Consider the following 23976-nt stretch of genomic DNA (forward strand, 5'->3'; position numbering starts at 1 on the left):
TCTATAGAAAAGAAGCTTGAGCATCAATACATTACACGGTCGTTAGATTGTGCTTTGAAAATAATTACAGCTAAATCAGAGATGAAAAAAGACATTCAGGAATAAAATATTTAAAATGCATTTGAGAGTTTAAAATCTTTAGCACCATAGCAGCACAGAAGTCAAAGTCTGTCATACAAATGCATAAGGATAATAAAATAGCACTTTTGATTTAAGCTTCTTTATGTGTACATTCAGTCTAGGTTTATCAAGTTTTGTGGGTGGATTTTCGAGATGGTGAACTGAGGCGTTTCTTCAGGCCATTTTGTTCTTGATTGTGAACAGTTGAGACGCGCACTGCAGTACCCAGAACAGCAGAGAGAGGGAGACAAAGGCCTGCCAAATGAAGACAAGATACAGTTACACAGGGCACAGCATTTACAGTTTAAAAAAGCAATAAAACAAAACTAAAAATTAATTGAAAACGTATCTAAATGTTTGATACAGTTCTGCTCGTCCCTAATTTGCAGATATAGGCAGAACTCATTTACATTGACTTGAGTAACCTTTTTGAGTCATATTTTTTATTGAAGTAACAGTACTCTTACTTGAGTAAAAGTGTTGGTTACTCTTCCCACTGTGAGTAAATCTACAAGTGACGAAAAGTTTATGTCGACAATATGTGTAGTATGTTAATGCTATTGGAAGTATAAATATTTCATTTTAACTATAGCAAAACATGAGCTCCCAACCAAACCAAGACAACTGTAAACTCCAATGTTGAAAACACACTTAACATTTTTATTATAAAGCTCTGACTTGTTTTATGAGTATAAGCCATTGTGTGAAGCTTTTGCTGTGCACTGAGTGAGATTGTCCTACTGTGTCTGAGCGACAGTCCGGTAACTCTTTTTCAGTATATGACACGATCATTTGATTTTTACAACTCATAAACTAGTGACAGTATCAATGACCAACACACACTAAGGGGAATCTGTATCTGCACAGCTGCTCTATTACTGTACATTTACATAACATATCAAAACACAATATAAAATGTGTATTTGTATATTTGGATATAAAATATAGTCAAAACGAGTGGTATGGGTCAAAATAAATATATATTTACAAACCACACACTGCAAACAGTGAACAAACACACACACACTTCAAAATGTGTGCTAATGATTACGCGTGATATATTTGACCCACAATTAAGTCAATAGCAGAATAAACCACACTTACCGATCAGGAACAGCATCCAGTCCATCAGCACATAAGGTCCTCTGCTCCTGAGTCCACCATGAGATCTTCACTCGGTTCCACGAACCGCTCCGGGTCCGAGATGCCTCTAGTTTAACTTGTACAAACATCCACAGTGTCCTCGGTCGCGTACTTCTTTTGTTTTGTCCGTTTCGTCATATTTAAAACGCAAAACTGCTGCAAAACAGTGCGTAACAGTGCGCCCGAGGGCGGGCCGTCGGAACGTTAAGGGGATAAACACTTAGCATCATTAGCATCATTAGCGAGTCTTCACTCCACATCGGCTAAAACTCTGGTAGCGGGACATGAGGAGCCTGTCAATGACGTGGATAAGCTGCGCAAATACGTGTGTGAATCACATAATTGGCTGGAGCAGCTCGTCCCCGGTCACACTCACTGAATCACATTTAAAAATAGCGCAGAATGAATCGTTGTGTGTTTATTTTATTTTCAATTCCGGTTCGATTTGTTTGTGCGCAGCACAGATTTTCTGTGCGAGGAGACCGTGTCAGCAGTGCGCCATTGCGCACGCGCGCAGTTTAGAGGGAACAGTGGTCACAGCTCTAATCCTCTTATCATTCACTCTATGGTACTATTATTCCTGATTTATGTTTATTTATTATCCTTATTATATTTATTCCATTCTAGGGCATGTATCTGCGCCACTTTCACTTGGGCCTACTGGAGCAAAGAGCAGTAGTCTAGATGAAAGTGGACTAGAAGCAGTTAGTAGTGACAGTAATCCTGTGATAACTAAATGAAATCTTAGTTTGGTTAAAAAAAACAAAAACCGCTAAATCGCTAGATCATATTTTACAGGCTGTTATAGATGACGCAAAGATGCGCGCGTGCTGACGTCAGTGCGCACATGCGTGTTGTTGTTGCCAAGCACGCGTTTCTAACACTCGTATCTATGCAAACATTGCAAACCGGCTGCGACCAGAAAACTGTTTTTACGAACTTTTTTCGACATTTTCTTCGGAAAGAGAGATAACTTTTGAACATTTTCACCTACACTTCTGAACATTTTCACCTACACTTCTGAACATTTTCACCTAGACTTCTAGACTACAAGACTTCTGGGAGAAAAAAACGTGAGGTTTGTGACTTTCCACATTCACGTTCGGGGTAGTTATTTCACAGTGCTTTTCTAGTAGCATACTTTTACTTTTACTTTACCTATTATTGAAGTAACAGTACTCTTACTTGAGTGAAAGTTTTGGCTACTTTATCTTCTCACTGTGAGTAAGATTACAAGCTTTTGTTGACAGTACTACATTATTTGAACATTTGTGTTTCTTGCAGTACTCTTTAAGATATGATTTCGTTGTGCTATTTTTGTGGTCTGTCATTTGAAAATACCACTTTTTATGCATTATTCAATATTTTATCTTTTAAAAAAACAAACAAAACAAAACTATTAACCTTCTGGATTTAACCTTAGACTACCAGAAGACTATATGTTTTCACCTACTGCTTTTTGCATTGTTGCCTTTCAGCAGCTGAGAATACAGTGTTGTACAGGACACTTTAGAGCAGGGGTCCCCAACACTGTGCCCGCGGGCGCCATGTCGCCCCCAAGCCCCACATGAGTCGCCCACAGACCGGTTCTAAAAATAGCACAACTCACTAATGAGCTGCATCTAAAATTTTATTTTATTCTGTTGCTATTTTTTTAATCACCCTTGCGTTTATATAGATTTAAAAATGACAATATCTTAAACATATGTTCATTATACGTGAAGTTTAGATAAGTTAAGGTGAACTTTGACCTACTCACTTCAAAGGTCAGTATTGTGCACCTGTGACAAAACCAGTGCTCCGCTCGCGAGCGCTGTGAGGATGCGCTGAATGCAGTTTCTTTGCAGGTACTGGGTACCCCTGTGCATAAAAGCACTGTAACATGTCTTCACTCTGCAAATATAGTTGACCTAAAACATGACAAATTCACTATATTAGTTCAGGGTAATACATTAGAGTTAGATAAATAATCAAAATACTGTTGATCAAAATCACTGTTGATCTAGTACTGCAGACATGTTAGACACTGAGAGGCCAGAATAACTGGGTTAAGCCAACTACCAATGTATTATTTCAAAACATTCACATGCATTTGGGTTTATTAAAACATAACAAAACAGTATCTTCTAATTTAACATGTATGCAAAGAGCTCAACAATTGCTGTTTTGCCATGTGCGTTCAGCTTTTGGCATAAACTGAAATTTTAGAAACGAACATGAGAAGCGTTTTGGTCTCTACAGTTTTGTCATTTTGGTTCCTTCTGTTGGGTTTGCTGTATTCTTGTATGTTTGTAGCATCAGTGTCTGACACAAATGTTTCTCTCCACAGATCTGTGTGAGACAAAGCCCAGCTCTGCTCCGGACGTCCAGACCTCCTGCACACGTCCTCACATCAGGAGCTAAGTCCTCACACACTCTTGCACATACAGACATACACATTTACACAAATACACACACACGCCTCCGCCTTGCCTACCCCCGCCGTGTCCCTCCTTGCTACCCTCGCTATGCCCCTACCCGCCACTTCCGCTATGACCCTCCCCGCTACCCCCGCCATGCCCACCTCTGCTGCCCCCGCCATGCCCCTTCCCACCGCTACGGCTACGCCCCTCCGTGCTGCTCGTGCTATGCGCCTCTCTACTCGTGCTAAGCTGCGCCGTATACGTCTTGCTGAGGCCCGCGTTGCTCCACATGCTAAGATCCACCCTGCTCCTTTTGCGATGCCCCTCCCTGCTCATCTTGCTAAGCTGCTCCGTATTCGTCTTGCTAAGGCCCCCGTTGCTCCTCCTGCTAAGGTCCTCCCTGCTCATCGTGATATGGTCCTCTCTGCTCATTGTGCTATGCCCCTCCCTGCTGCTCAGGTGATCCGTATTCATGTTGCTAAACCCCGTGTTGCTCCCCCTCCTGAGGTCTTCCCTGTTAGTCCTGCTATGCTCCTCCCCGCCGCTCCCGCCATGCCCACCTCTGCTGCCCCCGCCATGCCCCTTCCCACCGCTACGGCTACGCCCCTCCGTGCTGCTCGTGCTATGCGCCTCTCTACTCGTGCTAAGCTGCGCCGTATACGTCTTGCTGAGGCCCGCGTTGCTCCACATGCTAAGAGCCACCCTGCTCCTTCTGCGATGCCCCCCCCTGCTCATCTTGCTAAGCTGCTCCGTATTCGTCTTGCTAAGGCCCCCGTTGCTCTTCCTGCTAAGGTCCTCCTTGCTCATCATGCTAAGATCTTCTCTGCTCATTGTGCTAAGGTCCTCTCTGCTCATCGTGATATGGTCCTCTCTGCTCATTGTGCCACGCCCCTCCCCGCTGCTCCCGCCATGCCCACCCCGTCCGCTCCCGCCATGCCCACCCCCATTGCCCCTGCCATGCCCTTCCCTGCTGCCCCCTCCATTCCCCTCCCTGCTCCTCCCTCTAAGCCCCTCCGTATTCGTCTTTGTGAGGCCCGCCCTGTTCCTTATGCTAAACCCCGCGTTGCTCCTCCTGCTAAGGCCCTCTCTGCTCCTCCTGCTAAGGCTCTCCTTGCTCCCTTTGCTACGCTTGCGGCTGCTACTGCAGGGGCCCTCAGATCATCCATGTCCCGTTTTCTGTCATTTCTGACTCCACGGATGCCAACTAACTATGACATATGACTGACTAACTATGACACTGTATCATAATATACATAAGTGTTTTGTTGTAAATAGTGTGATTCTTGTGTTCCGTGTGAAACAAAAAAAATAAATAAATAAATAAAAAAATAAAAAATAAAAATTAAGAAATCTGCAAAAATATGCCTGATGTTAAATTAAGTATAGTGTTGTGTGTATTACTGATCATTCTGTGATTTATGTTGTAAATAGCATGTAAATAGTGTGTGTTTAGTTCTTGTGTTTTAGTGTGAAGCAATCAAACAAAAAACATATAAATAAAATGTTAGGTATAAGATATTTTGTTTTCTGCTCCCCCTCTTCTTGTGTCGTGTGTTTGTTCCCACAGAGCTGGTGGTGACGAGGGCTCCTCCTGGAGCAGACCAGACCAACCCCTCTTCTCTGTTTTTGTGTTTTTGTGTTTGGGCAGCACGGTGGCAACTCTCATGCCTCACAGGAAGGCCTGTGTGGAGTTTGTCATGTTTCTCCCCGTGTCTGGATGGGTTTCCTCCGGGTACTCCGGTTTCCCCCATCAACTAAAACATGACACCCCCCCCCCCCCCACCCCCCTTTCAAATCTTTCAAATAATATAATATTCTTAAAGCATACATGTTGTTTTTGTGATTCTTGTCAAATGCCAATTGAGTGTTTTTGTCCTTTGTGTTTAATGCACTTTGTTCAGTGGAATAGTTCTTGTGAAATATATATAACAGTTACAAACTAATAATACATTAACTTCCAGTACCTGGTTTTCATGATTAAGAGGTCACTATTGTAGCATTTGTGTACACTGCACATAGAGCTTTTATGTGTGGAGTTTGCATGTTTCTGCCTGTGTCTTGGTGGATTTCAATGAGCAACACACTAAACTTTGAGGTGAGAGAATTTTCCTTGTGTTCAAATTGATAGGTGACCAATGAGCAACTTTGTTTCAAGCATCACTAAAATAAACAAATCTGATTGCACAGTAGCCTACTTTTTGGCTCGAGACATAACAAGGGAGTGGTGCCAGGTAGAGACCGATATCCTGTTTAAAAATACAAAGGTATTTAGTGTGGATTTGCCAGGTGACTAGTTAATAGTAATTCCATAGTTTCCATAGTCCCCCCTGTGTGTGTGTGTTTGTTTGGGGGTGTGGGTGTGTGTGTGGGTGGGAGGTCTGCACAACATCTTCATGAGTTCAGGTGTGCGCCCCCTGGTGGCATGTGTCATTTACCTTCGCATTAGTAAATCAAGCTTGATTTACTACGTTTGATGTAGTGCTGTACTGCTAGAAAATACCTTACAAAAATAAAATGAAATAAACTGGCACGGCATAGAAGGTAAACAGCGCCCGCTACTGGTATTAAAGTGGTTTAGCCAAAGATCAAATTGAACCTTCCCAAATACCAAATCATAAACTACAATATCCCACTTTATGTACAACTAATAAGTGTTCTCTGGTTTATAGACTATGAATGTAAAAATGACATTGTTACCTCTGTCTCTGTTATTACGTTTTCACAAGGTATATTTTGTTAAAGTTATGAAGTAGCTACAATTGAGAAAAACTCACCTCGAACGTTATATTTGCCTATTGATATTCAATCTAAACAGAACACACACACACACACACACACACACACACAATGGGTAAGAGAGAGGTGAGGGGTGGACACATCCACACACACACCCCTACACACACACACGCATACACAACACACGCATACACACACATATATACACATCTACATACAGACGCGTACAGAACACACACACACACACACCCCCACAAACCCCCCCCCCACACACACACACACACACACACATATATATATATACACATCTACACACACAGACGCGGCGTACAGACTCCCTACTCCCCACGGACCAGAGTCGTCCAACAATCGGGTCCTCCGGAGCTTCGGTCAAACTGTATTAAGAGTGCACTGCTTTCACTCTTGTAAAAAGCAGCTAATGCAGGAAAAAAACGCATACATTTACTCGTTTTGTTGGAAAACTCTTACAAACAATGCGCTCTGTCACATATAATTCACAGAATTCAGATTTAGTCGCCTAATTGTATTGACGTTCCCAATAAGTAGCGTTAATAAAATGTAGGTCTATTATTCTTCCAAATTAAATAGAAGAATTCCCACATATTTAAGTGTGACCGGTGGATTTCTGCGTTGTGTTGTTTAGTGCAGTTTGTGATGCAGTAAGGAGTCACGGGACACAGCAGGGATTTTTGGAGGCACTTTACGTTTAATCTGGTTCAAAAGTACAAAATGGGATCAACAGGTGCCGCTGTTCACCGGTCCAGTCCAGACGGAGAAGATAACGGACAGTTAGCATCTCCTCGCACTTGTTCACGGGAATAAATGAAAACAACGGAGCAACATCAGAGCTCAATATCAATTTAAATGAAAGTGAAATACAATTACAGGTGTAAATAAAGGCAAAATAATGACAAAAGGACACTTTAGTCATGGGAATAAAACAGATTACTGACCTCTTACCAATACTTTATTTATTAACGGAAGAGGCAACGGTCAAACCCCGAATTTATACCCGGGGCAACGCGGAGGTCACACGAAGAAGAAACAAAAACACAGAAGAAGAGGCTGGAGGACCAAGTCTGCACAACGCCAGGTATGAACTAAACTGTAATAAATAATAGCAAAATTTTGTGTAATTATACTTATATATATATAAACTGGTTACATAAGTGACAAATAACCACAAGTCTAATATCCATTTGGGTCCAAACGTTTTCCACAACTACTGAAAAATCACATTTGAAAATATGTGGATATATCTGAAGAAAAATCGTAAGCCCCACATCACAATCAGTGTCATGCTTTGACATTATGTTTACATTTTAATATGAAGAATTCATGATCATTTTATCATATTTTGGTTGAAAAAGCAATGCAAAATTGTCATTATGTCTATGATTATATGTTTATTTAAAAAGACAAATAAATACATGATTTGTACATGTGGGGGCGCTCTACTGCCTGCCTGCTTTATTCTCATTTAATAACACGTGACGAAATGCTGCTCTTGAACTTTGTTTAAAATAAAGAAAAAGAGGGCTGGAGCAACACATGCCATTGTCGTAAAACCATTCTGTATAGTAGTAATATTGCATTCATTTATCATCATGGAGACCAACTAAGAATTAGTTGAAAGATTTACAATTGTGCTTATGATATGACTTGTCAAAATGGCCTACAGTGAAATAGCCAAAAAATATATCACAATGTTTGAACATATCCAAAAGTCTGGACTGAGAATAAGTATTCAGAGTATTAACCAACTGAGTAACTGTACAGTTACATTTTCACTTGATGGTTGTGGGTGGCTGAGCGCTCTTGGAAGCATCAGTATAAAAAACACACAGAATGGCTACATGATTTATTACAATAACGCTGAAAGCAAAAAGGGCCCACAGCCTTCCAATGGCTGGCACAATTATCAATAAACACCCAATTATATCCATTCCTGCCATTTCCTCAGGATATTATATATATATATATATATATATATATATATATATATATATATATATATATATATATATATATATATATATATATATATATATATATATATACATACATACATATCTACTCGCACTGTTCTGAGCTGCTGGTAAGTTTTACAGTTAGGTTTTTTTCTTTATTTTATTTTATTTTTCAAGAGTTTTACTTTACAAACATAAAAAGAGACAAATGCAACAACATTCAAACAATAAACAAACAGTGGGGGTACAGTTACAGTCTCACATAATTAACAGTCACACAATCAGATGTATTCTGAAGTTTTACAATTTGTATGTCTCCAAATGTGTCCATTTTGTCACCCAAGACTTGCTGATTAATTACCTGCTGCATGTGTTTTACAGCGTAACCGATGGAACAAAACTTGGTTGCTCTACACCTTAAATAACCTGCCAACATGCCCCCTCCCCACAGCATTGGCACACAGTGTTTCTCCTTTTTTTTTTTTTTTTTTTTACAGTTTATAAATACAATAAAAATGTCCATACTACATATATATATTTGCATCAGAGTTATTTAAAATTACTGTGACAGGGGCACGGCTGTCGCAGTGGTATTCAGAATATAGTTACTTTTCTGAAACCAAAGGAATACGTAGCGCAACTTGATCATACAATTTAGGCATAATTAGAAAAAAAGAAAACTCTGGAGACAGTGAAACAAACAAAACTATGCGCGTCCTCTGTTGGTATAATTTGAATGCAACTTGATGTAAAAGTAAGTTCTATGTATTCAGACTTACAGTTTTCTGATTGGACCAATGTATCAGAATGCATTTTAATGCAGATATTCAGTATTCAATAATTAAATACATTTTCACAGTATTCTTCCCATCACCGCTTAGTAGTCATCTTCACATCGTTATACTTGACTATACGTCCATTGTGCATCACCATCTCCTTGTGCTCCCAATTCCCCACCTCCCCGTCTCTCTCCTCAAACTTCCGCACCACGATCCGGCCTGACGTAGGTAAGACACCTGGGAAATCCTTCTTTGCCTCTTCGTATAGCTTCATCGTCATAAAGTCATGTGTGAGAGCAGTGCCACCTTTGGGCACCAGTGACAAGTTTTTCTCCTGATTCTTTGGAGGAAAAGGGGTGACACGGTGTTGTTGTGGTGGAGGGTGAAGCTCTTTGACTTCAGGGTTAAGGATGCGGTCCCACTTGTTAACCAAAGGAGGTAGATTTTTTGGCTCCTTAGCCTGTGCTGGAGCGTTGGGTGCAGGGGGAGCAAATCTGTTTAACGGTGATGGGGAGCGACTTCGGTCATTGTTGAGTGGTGCGAGATGGTGTGCTGTCCCATCTGTAGAGATATCGAGAGTATTAGGTTAGTTGAAAATTGTGATTATTCAGATCATAATGTAGAGATGGAAAAAATATATACACACACACACACACACACACACATATATATATATATATATATATATATATATATATATATATATATATATATATATATATATATATTGCACTGAAAAACAAACTAAAATATGTATGACTTGCACCTCCACAAAACAAACTCTTATTTGGGCTTCTTCTTGTTTGCTTCCATTAGAAATGTTCCTTTGGCTATATTATGCCACAATATAGCACAAAACTTATCTATCTCCATGGAGAATGTTCTAAAGTTTGGTTTTAACTTTCTCTATACCAGTACTCATAGATTCATACAGTTGAGGTTCCACATCTAGTTAGAGTACATACTATCACTTTAAGTCCTTTCCAGTCAATCTCTATCCCAAAAAAATATAATTAAGTAAAGTGCTTTTTTTATCTGGCTGTTTAGGTTACCTCAACGTCAACGTCATTCAGGAAGTTTGATTTAGAAACCAGGTCACATATTATTAACATATAACAGAAATAAAAAAATAAGGATTTGACATTGTGCCAATAATCATGAATAATAGTTTTTCTTACAATAACTGTAACATTCAAATTTGATATCGTGACATCCCTACCCACCTGTTTTGGGTTTTTCTGCTCCCGCTACTCGGATTGCACAGATGACTCCGGCCATGGTAGCCCTCAGTGTAGGTTCGGGCTGCACCATGCGACAAACAGCATTGCAGTATGGGCTGTCCTTCAGAGTGTCCTTGATCTTTTCTGGGTTAACGCTGGGGGTGACCAGTCGGACACGGGCGCACAGCTCGGCGATGATTTTTCCCATGGCCCACACATCGGAGCGCTGGTCTCTTTGGCTGCCCCTCATTAGGACCTCAGGACCAGAGTAGGCCTCATTGCCCATGTCTATAGCTGAGCTGAGGCCATTTTTGAAGAACTTGGCAAGTCCCAGGTCGATGATGACGGCTCTGTTTGTGCCGTGTTCCACCTGGAGGAAACATATGTAATACTTTGTGTAAGATGACATAAAAGTAAACAATGAAATGGTTGAACATGGATAGTGACATTGTGGAGAAAGGCAGTGTATTCTAAAAAAACAAAAAACAAAAACATTTACCTTGTTGAGAACATATTTGACTATAAAAGCAATATTCAATGTACTGAAAATGCAAACTAAGTCTACCATGGGATGAAAAAATGGAGTAGCAACTCCAGCGCCAAAGCAGAACCCACTATTTGATAAACTTGATCTGATCAATTCATAACTCCTTCCCCTTTAGCTACTTAGACATGTTGAAGACAAGCCTGCTGAGGTTCAAACTGGTCCCCAGCATGAGGAAAAATATTTGAATTAATAATTTTAATATTATTTTAATATCTTTCACTTTATAGAAATGTAAGTAAGAGAAGCCTGCTGTGTTCTGTTTGATAGTTTATCAGAGGAAAATGACCAGATGAATTTGAGATGATAGAAATAGTCAGTGTAATGAGAAAATCTCTGCAAAACAAAGTATTTGTCATTATTCCTGAAGACCCACTGTACTCCCCCTTCTGGGCCAACCTAGCATTAGCAAACACAGAACAACACCCAGGGAACACGCAGGATCATGGTCACAAATACCTACTGTAGCTACATGGAGGACTAGCCTATATTATCATGGTTTTGGTTTGTACCCAGAGAAAACGTACTCAGAGAGAGAACAAGCTGATATAAAAGGCTTCACTATTCTTGTGACCTTCTTGCTGTGATCATGTAAAATAATCAGCAGTGTTTTTTTGAGAAAAAAAAAAAAAAAAAAAATGATTGTGTTGTGTTGATTGTGTGGTTTTTTTTTTTAACTTTGTATCACACCTGGACGACTGAGGGATTACACAGACATTTTGTTAAAAAAGGTTTTGTGTAATACTTTACCTCACAATTTTAAAATATTATGATATAGAAAATGCAGTGACTTACCATGATGTTGTCAGGCTTCAGGTCTTGGTGGACAATGTCTCGGAGGTGCAGATGGAGCAGACCCTCACACATGCCCACGATGATGGTGCTTTTTGTAGCTGGAGATAGCTGTCGAAACAAATAAGATTAAGATCATTACTCAAGACCAGAAACAGATATATTTGGTGTAAACTGGAACAACAGATCTTACCGATATTTTGGATTTTGCTGCTTTGAAAATTGTGGTTTCTAAGTCCTCTCCCTCGATAAACTCCATTGGGATGACATATTTACCATATTTACGTGTCACAGGGCCCAAGAGTTTTACTATGTTGGGGTGCTCAGCTTTTCTGTGGAAGTAACAAAGTTGATATCACTAACTGATATTTTGTTTAGATTCAATGTGGATATCATAAAGTTAATATCGGTATCAGTCAACGGCATGTTAAATATCGGATAATGGTATTTTAAAAAATCCATATTGATCCCTATTTACCGCAATACCATAAAGGATGAGCCTTGACTTACTTGTACACTTCACACTCTCTGTCCAGGTCCTTCTGTTTGATGAAACTAATGGGGACCTTCTTGATGGCAGCCCACTGATCGTTGTACTTCTCTCTGTAGATTTTGCCGAAGCAGCCCTTGGCAAGAGTGGCAGTAGAGTGCGCCATGGGCAGGACAGTGGTGACTGGACACAAGCAGAGGGGTATGTAATTTATCATACATCTCTCAGAATGTATTTGAACAGGAAAGAGAGATGCAGACAAATGAATCAAAAAAACAATTGTCTTGATTATGACGAAGAGGAGGAGATCGCGGGGGTCTGAGATAGCTGATAGAACTCCTCCTGCCGGTAGAGTCATAATAGACTTGAATGTTGAAGAAAGGGGGAGAAAGCAGCACTGAACGATTTGGAAAAAAAATAGTGACTTTTTTTTTTTTGAATCATTGCTTCATGATTAGATTTGCAATTTTTCTTTAACAGGATTTTGTTCAAAGTTCACATTTTAAATGTGTCCACGGGAATTGACAAAAAGGTAGTACAATAATAATCACATTCCAGGGCATGTTGGTACAGATCCAAACTGCAACTTTTCATGCTGAATAAGACAGGATGTTTTGTTGTTTGTGGAGGTACTTCAAAAATTGCTCCATCTATTCAAATTGTGATTTCGATGTGATTAATCTTGCAGTCCACAGAGAGTGAATGGTGTTTTTGTGTTTTAGGTCAGTGCATGCCTTTAATTTTAAAGTTTCCGAATTAGATGCTGTAAAATTATGAAATCCAGTCTTACCAGTTGTAACCAAAGATAGCTTTCTGGAGTAAAGCAAACAAGCAAGAGAGTGCCTTTACAGAACAGTTCCTGTGTGTTGTTAAGTTTCTATAATGAGGCCCCTTGATGAGAAAAAGACATAACACTCGCCAAGATAACATGTTTGAGCAATATTTGAACTGAAACACTATACAGGACTTGTTTACAGCTGGGTGTGCACTTATTTGAACTCTATCTACTTTCATCTCTTGAACAAACATACATAAACTACTCTTAACCTCAGTATTCCATAAGAACGTCAAACCAGGAACAAGGAAGTAGCCTTAGTAATTAAGTGAAAATTATGATTCTCAAGAAAGGAGTGTCTTTCGGATCTGTTCTTAAGAAAACTATTTTAACTTAATCCAGAGTATCTGTGTTTCCAGTTCTGAGTAAACACTAGATAGTATTACACTGCTCACTCAAAAATGCCTTCAAATAAATAGATTGTAGTTAAAATGTTTGTTGTGTAATAACATGAATTCGGTCGATGGATCTCAGTTTTTAGAGTTGGGAATGAAAAACAAGGACTTAAGGTTTGTTAGTAGTTGTAACACTACGCTAGGTGCCATGAGAGACGTAACACAAACAGCCATATATAAACACAGACAAAATGGAATAAATCTTGCAATTGAAAAGATAAATCATGAATTCAGCTCTTTAATTTCTATTTAATAATCGACTTAAAGATCTAAAATTATAGTACTGGAAAGAAGGAAAGGAAAGACTGAAATCAGCATATAGTCTTCTAGATACTTTGACTTTGAAGCAAACACGTTTCTAAAAACTACCTTAAGTTGCAGCTGAGACGTCTCAGTTAGGGCTGAACGTGGATACAGATACTTGTAGCCTTTATTTCTATGGAGAAAGACTGTGGATTCTCGGTCTCAAAAAAAAAAAAAAAATCCAATGCTAAGACTAGTGATGCTCAGAGCATTTGCCTTGTACTGTACTTGAAAACATATTTCATTTAAAAGTAATATTCAATGTACTAAAAATGAAACTTAAAGCACAAAACAGTTATGTAGCAACTCCAATACCACAGAACCCACTATTTGATAAACTTGATCTGATAATTTCATAACTCTTTCCCCTTTAGGCACTTAAACATGTTAAAGACAAGCCTGCTGAGGTTCAAACTGATCCCCAGAATGAGGAAAAATGTTTTGAGTCAAATGAACGTGGCAGTGTCTTATCTAAGTGCCTCCAAAGCTGATTTGTACAGGTAGACTGCAAGAAATATCATTCATTTTATAGAAACGGAAGTAAGAGAAGGGTGCTGTGTTCTGTTTGATAGTTTATCAGAGGAAAATGACCAGATAAGTTTGAGATGATAGAAATGGTCATTGTAATAAGCAAATTTCTGCAAAACTAAATATACTTCACTATTCCTGTAGAGAAATGTCCTCTCTGCATTTGACCCACTGTACTCCCTTATGAGCCAAGACATAAAACTCGCCAAGATAAAGCATTTGTGCAATATTTGAATTGAAAAACTGAAATACAGTGTCTTTATAGCTGGGTGTGCATTTATCTGAACTCTGTCTGCCGTTATCTCTTGAGATAGGGGCCAAATGAAATCTCCCTTAGTCTAATACCCCCTAAAGTTTTTTTTTAAACCAAAGGAGTTGTTCTGCCAGGATATAAGTACATCCTAAGCAAATACTAACTGTCTGATGAGTATGTCCTTATCAAATCACAAATACAGTGCTATTTTACTTGACCAGTGCGAATGAATGTTATCTTTAGACTTCACTCAAACAAACATTACTCATAATTGCCTCTCGTTACAAGTTGTTTGCTTTGCCTGTTTTTAAGTAGTTGAGTAGTATCCTGCATAAGCAATCTAGCCTACCCAGAATGCAAACCCTTCATACCCCTCAAACGCTCCTGGATGTTAGCGTACCGTCTTACTTCCAACTTGAGACGCTTGATTGAATTTGACCTTTTTGCATTAACAGATCTTTTAGTGCAAGAATGCCCACGCTAGATCATTCAGCTGCTGTCTATACTTTGCCAAAATGCACAACAATGGGTGGCTCAGTGTCAAATTAAAATGATATAAAAGTGAAGCTTAATCACCATCTTAAGGTAATTTCTTCTATGGAATGTTGGCTCTTGAAACCAGGTTACATTTACTTGAGTATTTTAAAAGAAATTGTCCTCTGAGTAGATTCGACCTGTATGCTTTTTCTCCTACTTGAGCAAAACGTTGTTGTAGTAGCAGCTCATTTGAGTAAAAATATGTGTTTCTTAAACCTCTGCTTCTGATATGATTTCAGTTATTTTCTCATTTTTGTGGTTTGTCATTTGAAAATACCAGATTTTCTTTTATTATTCAATATTCTTACAATTACTCTTGAGTAGCTGTTCCCCAAGAACATTTCTTTTGGCCCATTAGATTCTACTTAAGGTAATATTATAAGTAATGTTTCTCTTACTTGAGGACAAGGGTTGAGTACTCAGTCAGTGTTGCTTCACTTAAGGAATTCATTGGAAGTCCACTTATGCTTAGTTGCATAATGCATTTTAAACGTGACTTGGCATACTACATGCCATATTTAATTATAGCTGTAGCAGCCAAGATGGAGGTGACTTGGAGTTACAGCATAATAGATTACCTACACAAACTACCCTACCTCAGTGTTCCAAGAACGCCATTCCACAAACCAGAAATTAGCCTTAATAATTAAGTGAAAATTATTATTCTCAAGAAGGAAGTGTCTTTTGGACCTCTTCTTAAGAAAACTACCTTAATCCAGTGTAATGAGAGTATTTTTACTTCCAGTTCTGAGTAAACTCTAGCTCGCATTACACAGCTCACATAAGAATGTCTTCAAATGAATCGTAAAAACGTTTGTTGTGTAATAACATGGATTTGGTCGATGAGTTTCAGCCATTTTTAGAGACAGGAATAGAAAACAAGTGTGAAAATACTGTTGCCGTGTTTGTAGACAGGTTTCAGTGTAGGCAAGTAGTTACATTAACAGTTTGTTAGTAGTTGTTACACAAGATAGGTGCCACGAGACACGTAACACAAGCAGCCGTATAGAAACACAGATAAAATGGAATAAATCTCGCAATTCAAAAGAGAAATAATAAATTCAACTCTTTAATTTCTATTTAGTAATCAACTTGAAGATCTAAGATGATAGCACTGAGAAAAAGAAAGACTAAAATCAGCGCCTAGTCTAGATACTTTGACTTTGAAGCGAACATGTTTTTAGGACCTACCTTATGTTGCAGCTGAGACGTCTCAGTCAAGTCTGAACATGGATACAAATACTTGCAGCCTTTATTGTTGATCCACGCCTTGACCTACCTCTCTGTTGAGTAATGTATTGTAGTAAAGCAGGTATACCTGAGCATCCCCCCTCTGCTGGTCAGAGAGGAAAACAGCACAGTATCGGTCCAATTATTTGGTAAACAGTGAATCACACGATAGAAGGTCAAGTATGTAGTAAGTAACTCCACTGTATAAACACAAAGGACGAACCGTTTTTTTTGGGTTTTTTTTTTATTAAATTATTAGATTATTTCATTTATTTGAGTAGCATTTCATAGAAACATAACCTGGAATTTAAACGTTTTTTGTAGAAATCTATTTAAAAGAGCAACAGCAGGAAGATAGTGTCGTGCACCAACCATATGGTCACTGGTTCAGACCTATGCTTTTGTATCCCTGAGCAAAACACTTGACCCACAACTGTGAGATCAACAAAGTTCTATCTTAGCTTATGTTAACTTGTTGTAATAACTTGGTTGGACTAGTTTTAAAGATTTTCAGATATTAATTATAGATACTTTACTCATCTTATCCTCAAGCTTTCACATGATTTATAAAGGAAACATACCATTACTAAGAACCCTACGGGCCGGTTTATGAGCTGTGATGTGATTGGCTGGGGGAGATGACAGCAGCTGACAGACTGAAACAGAAAGTCCACCTGTGAGTCACGCTGTTTGTGACTGATCCAACAGGAAGTGCTAGAACAAGGTCTGTGACAGGTAGGAACACAAAGCCTAATCTGTGGCAAAGTACCGTAAATTTCGGATTATAAGCCGCTACTTTTTTTCCACGCTTTGAACCCTGCGGCTTTTACAGCAGTGCGGCTTATATATGGAATTTTACTGGATAACGGACCCTGGGGGGCGCTCTCTAGCTGTAAACGTAAAAGTGAGACAGACGTGGGGAAAGATTCTGCTCTGAAGAATTCACTAGTTTTGATTTTGAACGATCATTTTGCGCATCATGAAATGGATATGATGCAGTTTTTAAGATAAAGAAACAGAAAGGAAACAGAGCAGGGGTCGGCCTTTAACACGCAAAGAGCCATTTGGACCCACTTTCCACATAAAATAAAACACTGGGAGCCGCAAATACTTTTTGACATCTAAAATGAAGATAACACTGTATAATAACAATAATGTAACGGAATAATGTAGGTTTTACTTTCACGGACAAGCCTTCTACACGTGGCAGATAAATATGGCAAAAACAACTTAAGTGCATTAAAAAAATACAACTCACCAAACCGCTGCATCATGCATCGCGCTGATTATGTGATTATGTCTACTCTACTCCGCAGTTTCTTTAAAAAAACAACAACAAAAAAACTCGTAGCGTATCGTTTAATCCCAGGTGCTTATTCTCCATGTGCCAAAGCAGTTTTGAAGGTTTCATTGCCTTATTTGCTTTTCCCGTATGTTACGTAGAGCGGACTGTGCGTGAGAGTCACCTGTAGCGACAAACCCAGATTTTAAGTAGGCATTGTCTGTTAAATTTATCTTTCTTTTTCTTGGAGGTCGTAGTCTCTTCTTCTGGCTCCTCAGTTGTCCTTTTCCCCTTTGTTAAAAAGATCTCCAAAGACTTTTGTTTTGGCTCATTTTCACTCGCTTGTGGCTCTACTTTAATGCGTCGTGTCTGATGTCTCCGCGGTGACGTATCACGTATAACACAAGAGCAGATAATATACTTGCTACTACATCAAATAGATTTCTGTGGCGATTTCCAGCAGGATTTTCATGATACATCTACGGACGAGCTTATTAGTGTGTCATTAGGGACGGGCCAAAGTTGCTCCTGACCCCTGTGCGCACAACGTCTGAAAATCAGGGCTCTTTACGCAGGACTGAGCTGTGTCTGTGTCAGTTCCCAAGCCACGCAGAGCCGCAGTATGAGGCGGAAAGAGGCGCATGCGGCTCCGGAGCCGCGAGTTGCCGACCCCTGAAATAGAGCCACTGCACGTAAGCTCGACATCAATGAATCCAACTTGGTCAATGTAAAAAGACGACAAAAGTTTTCAGAGGAAATAAAAGCAGATTTTCCGTGTTGGTGCAGCTTTATTTTCTAAACCTGCAGATGTGTTCATCCCGTGTTGTTGTCGTGTTGGTGCCAATTTTCAGGCACAGTTTAAAAAAAAGCGTGTCGGTGCACCGTCTTTCTGTGTAAATATCTCATGTTACAATATGAAAACCTGCGGCTTTTATTCAGGTGCGGCTTATATATGAACAAAATTGATTTTCTCTTCAAATTTAGCTGGTGCGGCTTATATCAAGGTGCGCTCTGTAGTCCGAAATTTACGGTACACATTTTATTTAACAAATCCTTCATATAGTATCTGTATATCGGATTTCAAAGACTTTTAATCAAAAGGAGATTTTACAGTCAAGACCACTACACCAGGGCTGCACAATATTTTAAAACATTTTTGCGGTATGTGATATGGCTGTTAAGCACTGCAATATCGATATTATTGTGATACTCAGTTAATTTTAGTTATATAAAAACAAAAAGTATATGCTATAATTTACAAGTGAAACTATAAATCAAGAATAATTATTCAATACCTTTGCTAGATATTCTGCAGCAACTCTTCACAACTTTAAGCCACATTTGAAAAACACACTTTCATTGATTGGGTTCTGGCAATGGTTAGACTCCACCTCTTTTGCCCACTTCCCTAATTTCACTGATAACTCCAGCCATGGATGCTCTTCTAACTGGGTTTGGATCCACCATCTTGCAAACAGCACTACAGTATGAGCTATCCTTCATCTTCTCCCTGACAGTCTCAGGACCCACTTTCAGAGTGTGAAGTCGAGTCATGATGTGCAATTCGGCAATGATTTTCCCCATCGCCCACACATCAGAGCGCTGGTCCCTCTGACTGACCCTCTGTAGGACCTCAGGAGCAGAGTATGCCACGTTGCCCAGGTCCATAGCCGAGTTAAGGCCGTTTTTGAAGAACTTGGCCAGTCCCAGGTCGATAATGACGGCTCTTTTTGTGCTGTGTTCCACCTGCAAGAAATGCATTTAGGAAAAAGTCATGTAGAGGGCTGGACAGTATCGATATTGCAATATTGAATGACACAATAATCGATATCGCAACAACTCAATGTATCACAATAACACCAAGGCTTTCCAACTGACAAAAATGCAGTTTTTAAAAATTATGTTAAATGAGACTTTTCATTCAGACAGTTTCATTAGCAAATTACAACATTGATTTTTTATTTTGTTTGTCTTTATTATTGATTCAAAAGTATTAAAATATTGCAATAATATAAACTGACCAGTCAACAAAATTTTCCAATATCGCTCAGCCTTAGTGTGGAACCATTTGTGACACTGACAAGATCGGCCTTGGACTAGATATAATAAACATTTTCCCAGACGCTTTAAAATAATAATTCATTCACTCCTCACATTTAGTGGTAGTACTTCTTCTGTAGCCACAGCTGCCCTGGGGTAGACAGATGAAAGTGCAGTCACCACTCTGTGCCAACACCACAGAACACAACCAATCACTCACCTGTATATTCATGTTGTGCCTTACCCAAGGACACAATGCCTAGTGTGGGGAAGCTGGCCCAAAGTGATCAAAGTAGGAGGCAGACTCAAAAAAAAGTCCCATTAGACAAAATTTATTTTCAGCGTTGTGGTACCCCGTGAACAAAAAAAACAACAAACATATTTACAAAAATTAACGGTGCTCAACAAAACTAAGCAACAGAATTTAAACAACTAAGGGGAAAAAGCCACGTGTACCCTGGCTACACTGATGTTCCCCTCTGTCTAATTAGCCCTGCTAAAATACCCTCCTGCACAGGAAGCACTTCCCCCTGGTGTACACCATATCTTCCACAGGTACAGTAGAGACAGTGGACAGTTTTAAGTATCTTGGGGTTACAATTGACTACTCACTTACATTTGAACATCACATCACGAACATTCATAAAAGAAGTCAACAAAGACTATCAGTAATAAGAAAACTCAAAGGACTCTATGTTTCTCCACACTTGTTATTACTGTTGTATAAATCTATCATTCAGCCCATCCTACTCTACTGTTCCACCTGCTTCTATAACATGCTTACTGTTAAAAAACGGACCAAATTCATAAAAGTAACACACATAGCTTCTAAAATCATAGGACAACCCACACCCAATCTCACAGATCTAAATAATCGGGCTATTGGACGCTTCGCACTCGCCATAATACAGGACTCCACTCATCCCCTCCAGGACCATCTAATCTCTCTGCCTTCAGGACGGAGGTACAGGGTGATCAGGTGCAGGAGGGCACGGTTCGGTAGAAGCCTGATCCCAGCAGCCATTGCCTTTTTAAACAACAGGCCCCGCTGAGGCATAATGTCTGTTTTTGTAATGTGTTTATGTAACTGTGATGTTTGGTGTTTATCTGTGTATATGTCAGACGTGCTCTGTGTATGTGGAAAGGAATCTCCCCCTGGGGACAATAAAGTAAAGTCTAAAGTCTAAAATCTGTGGGTATAACATTAGCAGTATCTTTTATGTAAAACCATCTCTCGGGCCCAAGTCCCTTAACTAAAGTGTTTAACAAAATAACCATAAACACTTAAAACATTGAAACTAAATACATAAGACATTAACAGAAAGAAATAAGCAAACTTAAAACAGTTCTCCCCTCCACATGGTCTGGCCCACGACCACACCCAAGCCTATAAAAATGGCCGACGTAGGGCACGCCCCCTCCTTGTTTGGACCATGTGGAGATGCAGATAAGTGGCTTGCTGTATTAAACTGAATTGACACATTTAACTAAATAAAATATGTTTAAACTAACAAGTGTGTGGTGATTTAACTAATTGAAAAACTAAACAAAACATTTAGTTTTGTATTAGAACATTTTTGAAAATGACCATGTGAAAGTGTGAACAAACAAAATGGTAATATTAAAAAGGGACAAAGGCCCACTTTGTCACACTAGACCAAAGACCAAACCACCCAAAGCTTATTGTGATAGTGGTTGTTAGAGACGCAGCCAGTCTGAAATTATTGGCACTATTTATTTATGTTTAACTTTATTTTGATCACTCACTGACCATGATGTTGTCCGGCTTTAGGTCTTGGTGGACAATGTCTTTGGAGTGCAGATGGAGCAGGCCTTCACACATGCCCACGATGATGGTGCTTTTCACAGATGGAGCCGGCTGTAACACAAGGTCATCGTCCAATTGATACTTTGCACTGACATCATGATGGGGAGTCGACATACATGGCAGAATGTTCAGCAGTTACCATGGTGACACAATGCACACATTAGCACTAAACACCAAGTTTTTTAGATTGTCTGAAAACTCAAGAAAAAGACTGGTCCTGACTAGAACCAAGAAGTATGAGCATATAAGTCCTGTGCTTTGGTACATTTCCCACATGTTAGTGCCATATGAACCATCTCGCACTCTGAGGACTTCAGGGACCGACCTCCTGCTGGTGCCCAGAGTCAGGTCTAAACATGTGGGCGAATTGTGCTATACAAATAAACTTACTGTGCCTAAAAGGGTGAGAATGACTAACTGAAAAACTGTTGGCTAATGCTTGCTTGTGATTCATGTTATTTGAGAGGGACTTAACTAAACAGTTTAACAGTACAAATCAGCTCATCTGTTGTAGTTACAGCTAGGTCAGTTCTTGTCAGATTGTGTAAAAACAAAAAGCAGATTACAGAGCAGTACTTCCAGTCCTCCCAGGGACAGGTGTTGACATCAGCTGCAAACTACTAAGTCAAATCTTTAAAATACCTCGTCCTCCATTATACATTACAAAAAAAAGTTAAAGACCCCAAACCAAACCAAAACCAAACCTACAATTATTTTGGATTTGTTCCGCTTGAAAATGGTGGTCTCCAAGTCCTCTCCAAAAATGAATTCAAGTGGAATGATATATTTATTGTCTTTAATTGTAATGGGTCCCAGGACCTTCACGATGTTTGGATGGATGGCTTCTCTGTGAATTAAAAACAGCGAAACCTTATTGTCTTGTACCAAGCAAGAAAGATGTACTGTACTTACTGGTATACTTTATATTCTCTCCCTAAGTCCTTTATTTGAACATATTCACAGGGGATCTTCTTGATAGCAGCCCACTGACCATTGTACTTCTCTTTGTAGACTTTCCCAAAGCAGCCCTGGGCTAGAGTGGCAGTGGATGAAGACATGGCCATTGCTGTAGTACTGTACATAAAAAAGACTATTTAGGGACTTCTCATGTGTACCCTTTTTTGTCTTAAAGGTTGGGTTTATATGAAAAAGCAACATTCTAAACCTGGCACAAGTTTTGCAAGTTTGATAAGGTTCAACGTTTGTGGATTTTTATTTTGAATTTTTAAGAGATCTGCAAGATCAATTGCAAAATGTGAACTTTTTACAGAATCCTATTATTAAAACATAAATTGCGTATCTAATTGCAATTGCAAAATCGTTTAGCTCTCATTTTTATATTATTTTTCAAGTCAGTGAATGGAAAAGCTGCACTGACATAATGACATCAGTTCTCGAGTGGTGTACTAAGCAAGTACTGCATCAGTGAGTCGCAACTGTCACAAATGGTTTATGGAGCGTGAGAGCATTTTTGAAACCCACACGAAAAGTAGTTAGGCTGGTGTAGTGTATTGTTCAGAGAGGACGGTTTTGTTTCTTAAAATAGAGCGTTATCATGTGAACTTCGCGTTGATAATAACAGGGTATCAACATGTGTGTTAGACATTTGCTTACCTTTTCTGCTTTTAAAATTAGCTCAAATGGTACTTCAACTTCAAAGATGAGCGTGCTTCTATATAAAAAAAATACAGTTTAATAAATGTTAATAAAAAGCATATAAACAAAGCGTATGAGTTAGTGCAGCCCTTGTTAAAAGATGATCTCCATTTCTGAACAAAACCAAAATTTCCCTTACAATTAAAGATGTTAACCATAATTTTGTCTTTTTCTTCTATTCTACGGGTAAAAAAACATGAAATTTAAAACATTTCTGTAAAGCCAATAACATCTCCATGGAGACAAGCAGGTGACAGAGCCCCCACCAGAAAAATTACACTATGCACCTTTATGTAGTGTAGACAATATACATTCTTCCTTACCTTTGCAGATGCTACGTTGCTGCCTGAACTTGAGTTTGCATACTTCAGTCTTTATACCTGCTTCACCACACCTCTTTCTCCACCCCCTACACACTCATGTGATTTGATGACATAAAAACAAAGCATTAAAGCATTTTTCATTTTATTTAATGACTCACTGCGTAACATTTCAACCAGAAATAATTACGAAAATGAAAGCCTTAATTTCATTATGGCTGTTTTTATTCCAGAAAAAAATATGAAAAAATATGTTAGTCCTTGTTTAGCCCAAGCTTTAAATAGTTTGACTGATGGAAAACACCACTTTTTATAAACAGCTGAACTCTTGCAGTAACTTCTTGCTTATTTGGATTTGAACGTGTTTGGTCCATAGAGATAAAAACAAAAAACTCTGACACATGTATGTAAGTCATGAGCAGCACTCAGTCCATATGCCCCCCACATGCCCGAGAGATGGTAGTGCTTTCACTCAAGTAAAAATACAGTTGCTTGATAATTTAATATAATAATGTACTCAATTACAAGTACAAGTACTGCTGCCAAAATTGT

General features: G+C 39.1%; 1 protein-coding gene across 1 annotated transcript; it reads right to left on the reverse strand.

Annotated features, from left to right (window-relative positions):
* Positions 1-8522: 8522 nt before the first annotated feature.
* On the reverse strand, positions 8523-23093 carry zmp:0000000881 (uncharacterized). The gene is made up of 11 exons (XM_055227784.1): positions 23063-23093; positions 22361-22514; positions 22157-22295; positions 21392-21499; positions 18967-19326; positions 16692-16731; positions 12238-12400; positions 11921-12059; positions 11731-11838; positions 10395-10761; positions 8523-9732 (listed from the first exon to the last, which is right to left on the reverse strand). Exons 2-11 carry the CDS (start codon positions 22510-22512, stop codon positions 9263-9265), a joined length of 2046 nt encoding a protein of 681 aa, XP_055083759.1. The 5' UTR covers positions 22513-22514; positions 23063-23093; the 3' UTR covers positions 8523-9262.
* Between the last annotated feature and the right edge of the window lie 883 nt (positions 23094-23976).

This window comes from Periophthalmus magnuspinnatus, chromosome 16 (assembly GCF_009829125.3).
Source record: "Periophthalmus magnuspinnatus isolate fPerMag1 chromosome 16, fPerMag1.2.pri, whole genome shotgun sequence".
NCBI lineage: Eukaryota > Metazoa > Chordata > Actinopteri > Gobiiformes > Gobiidae > Periophthalmus > Periophthalmus magnuspinnatus.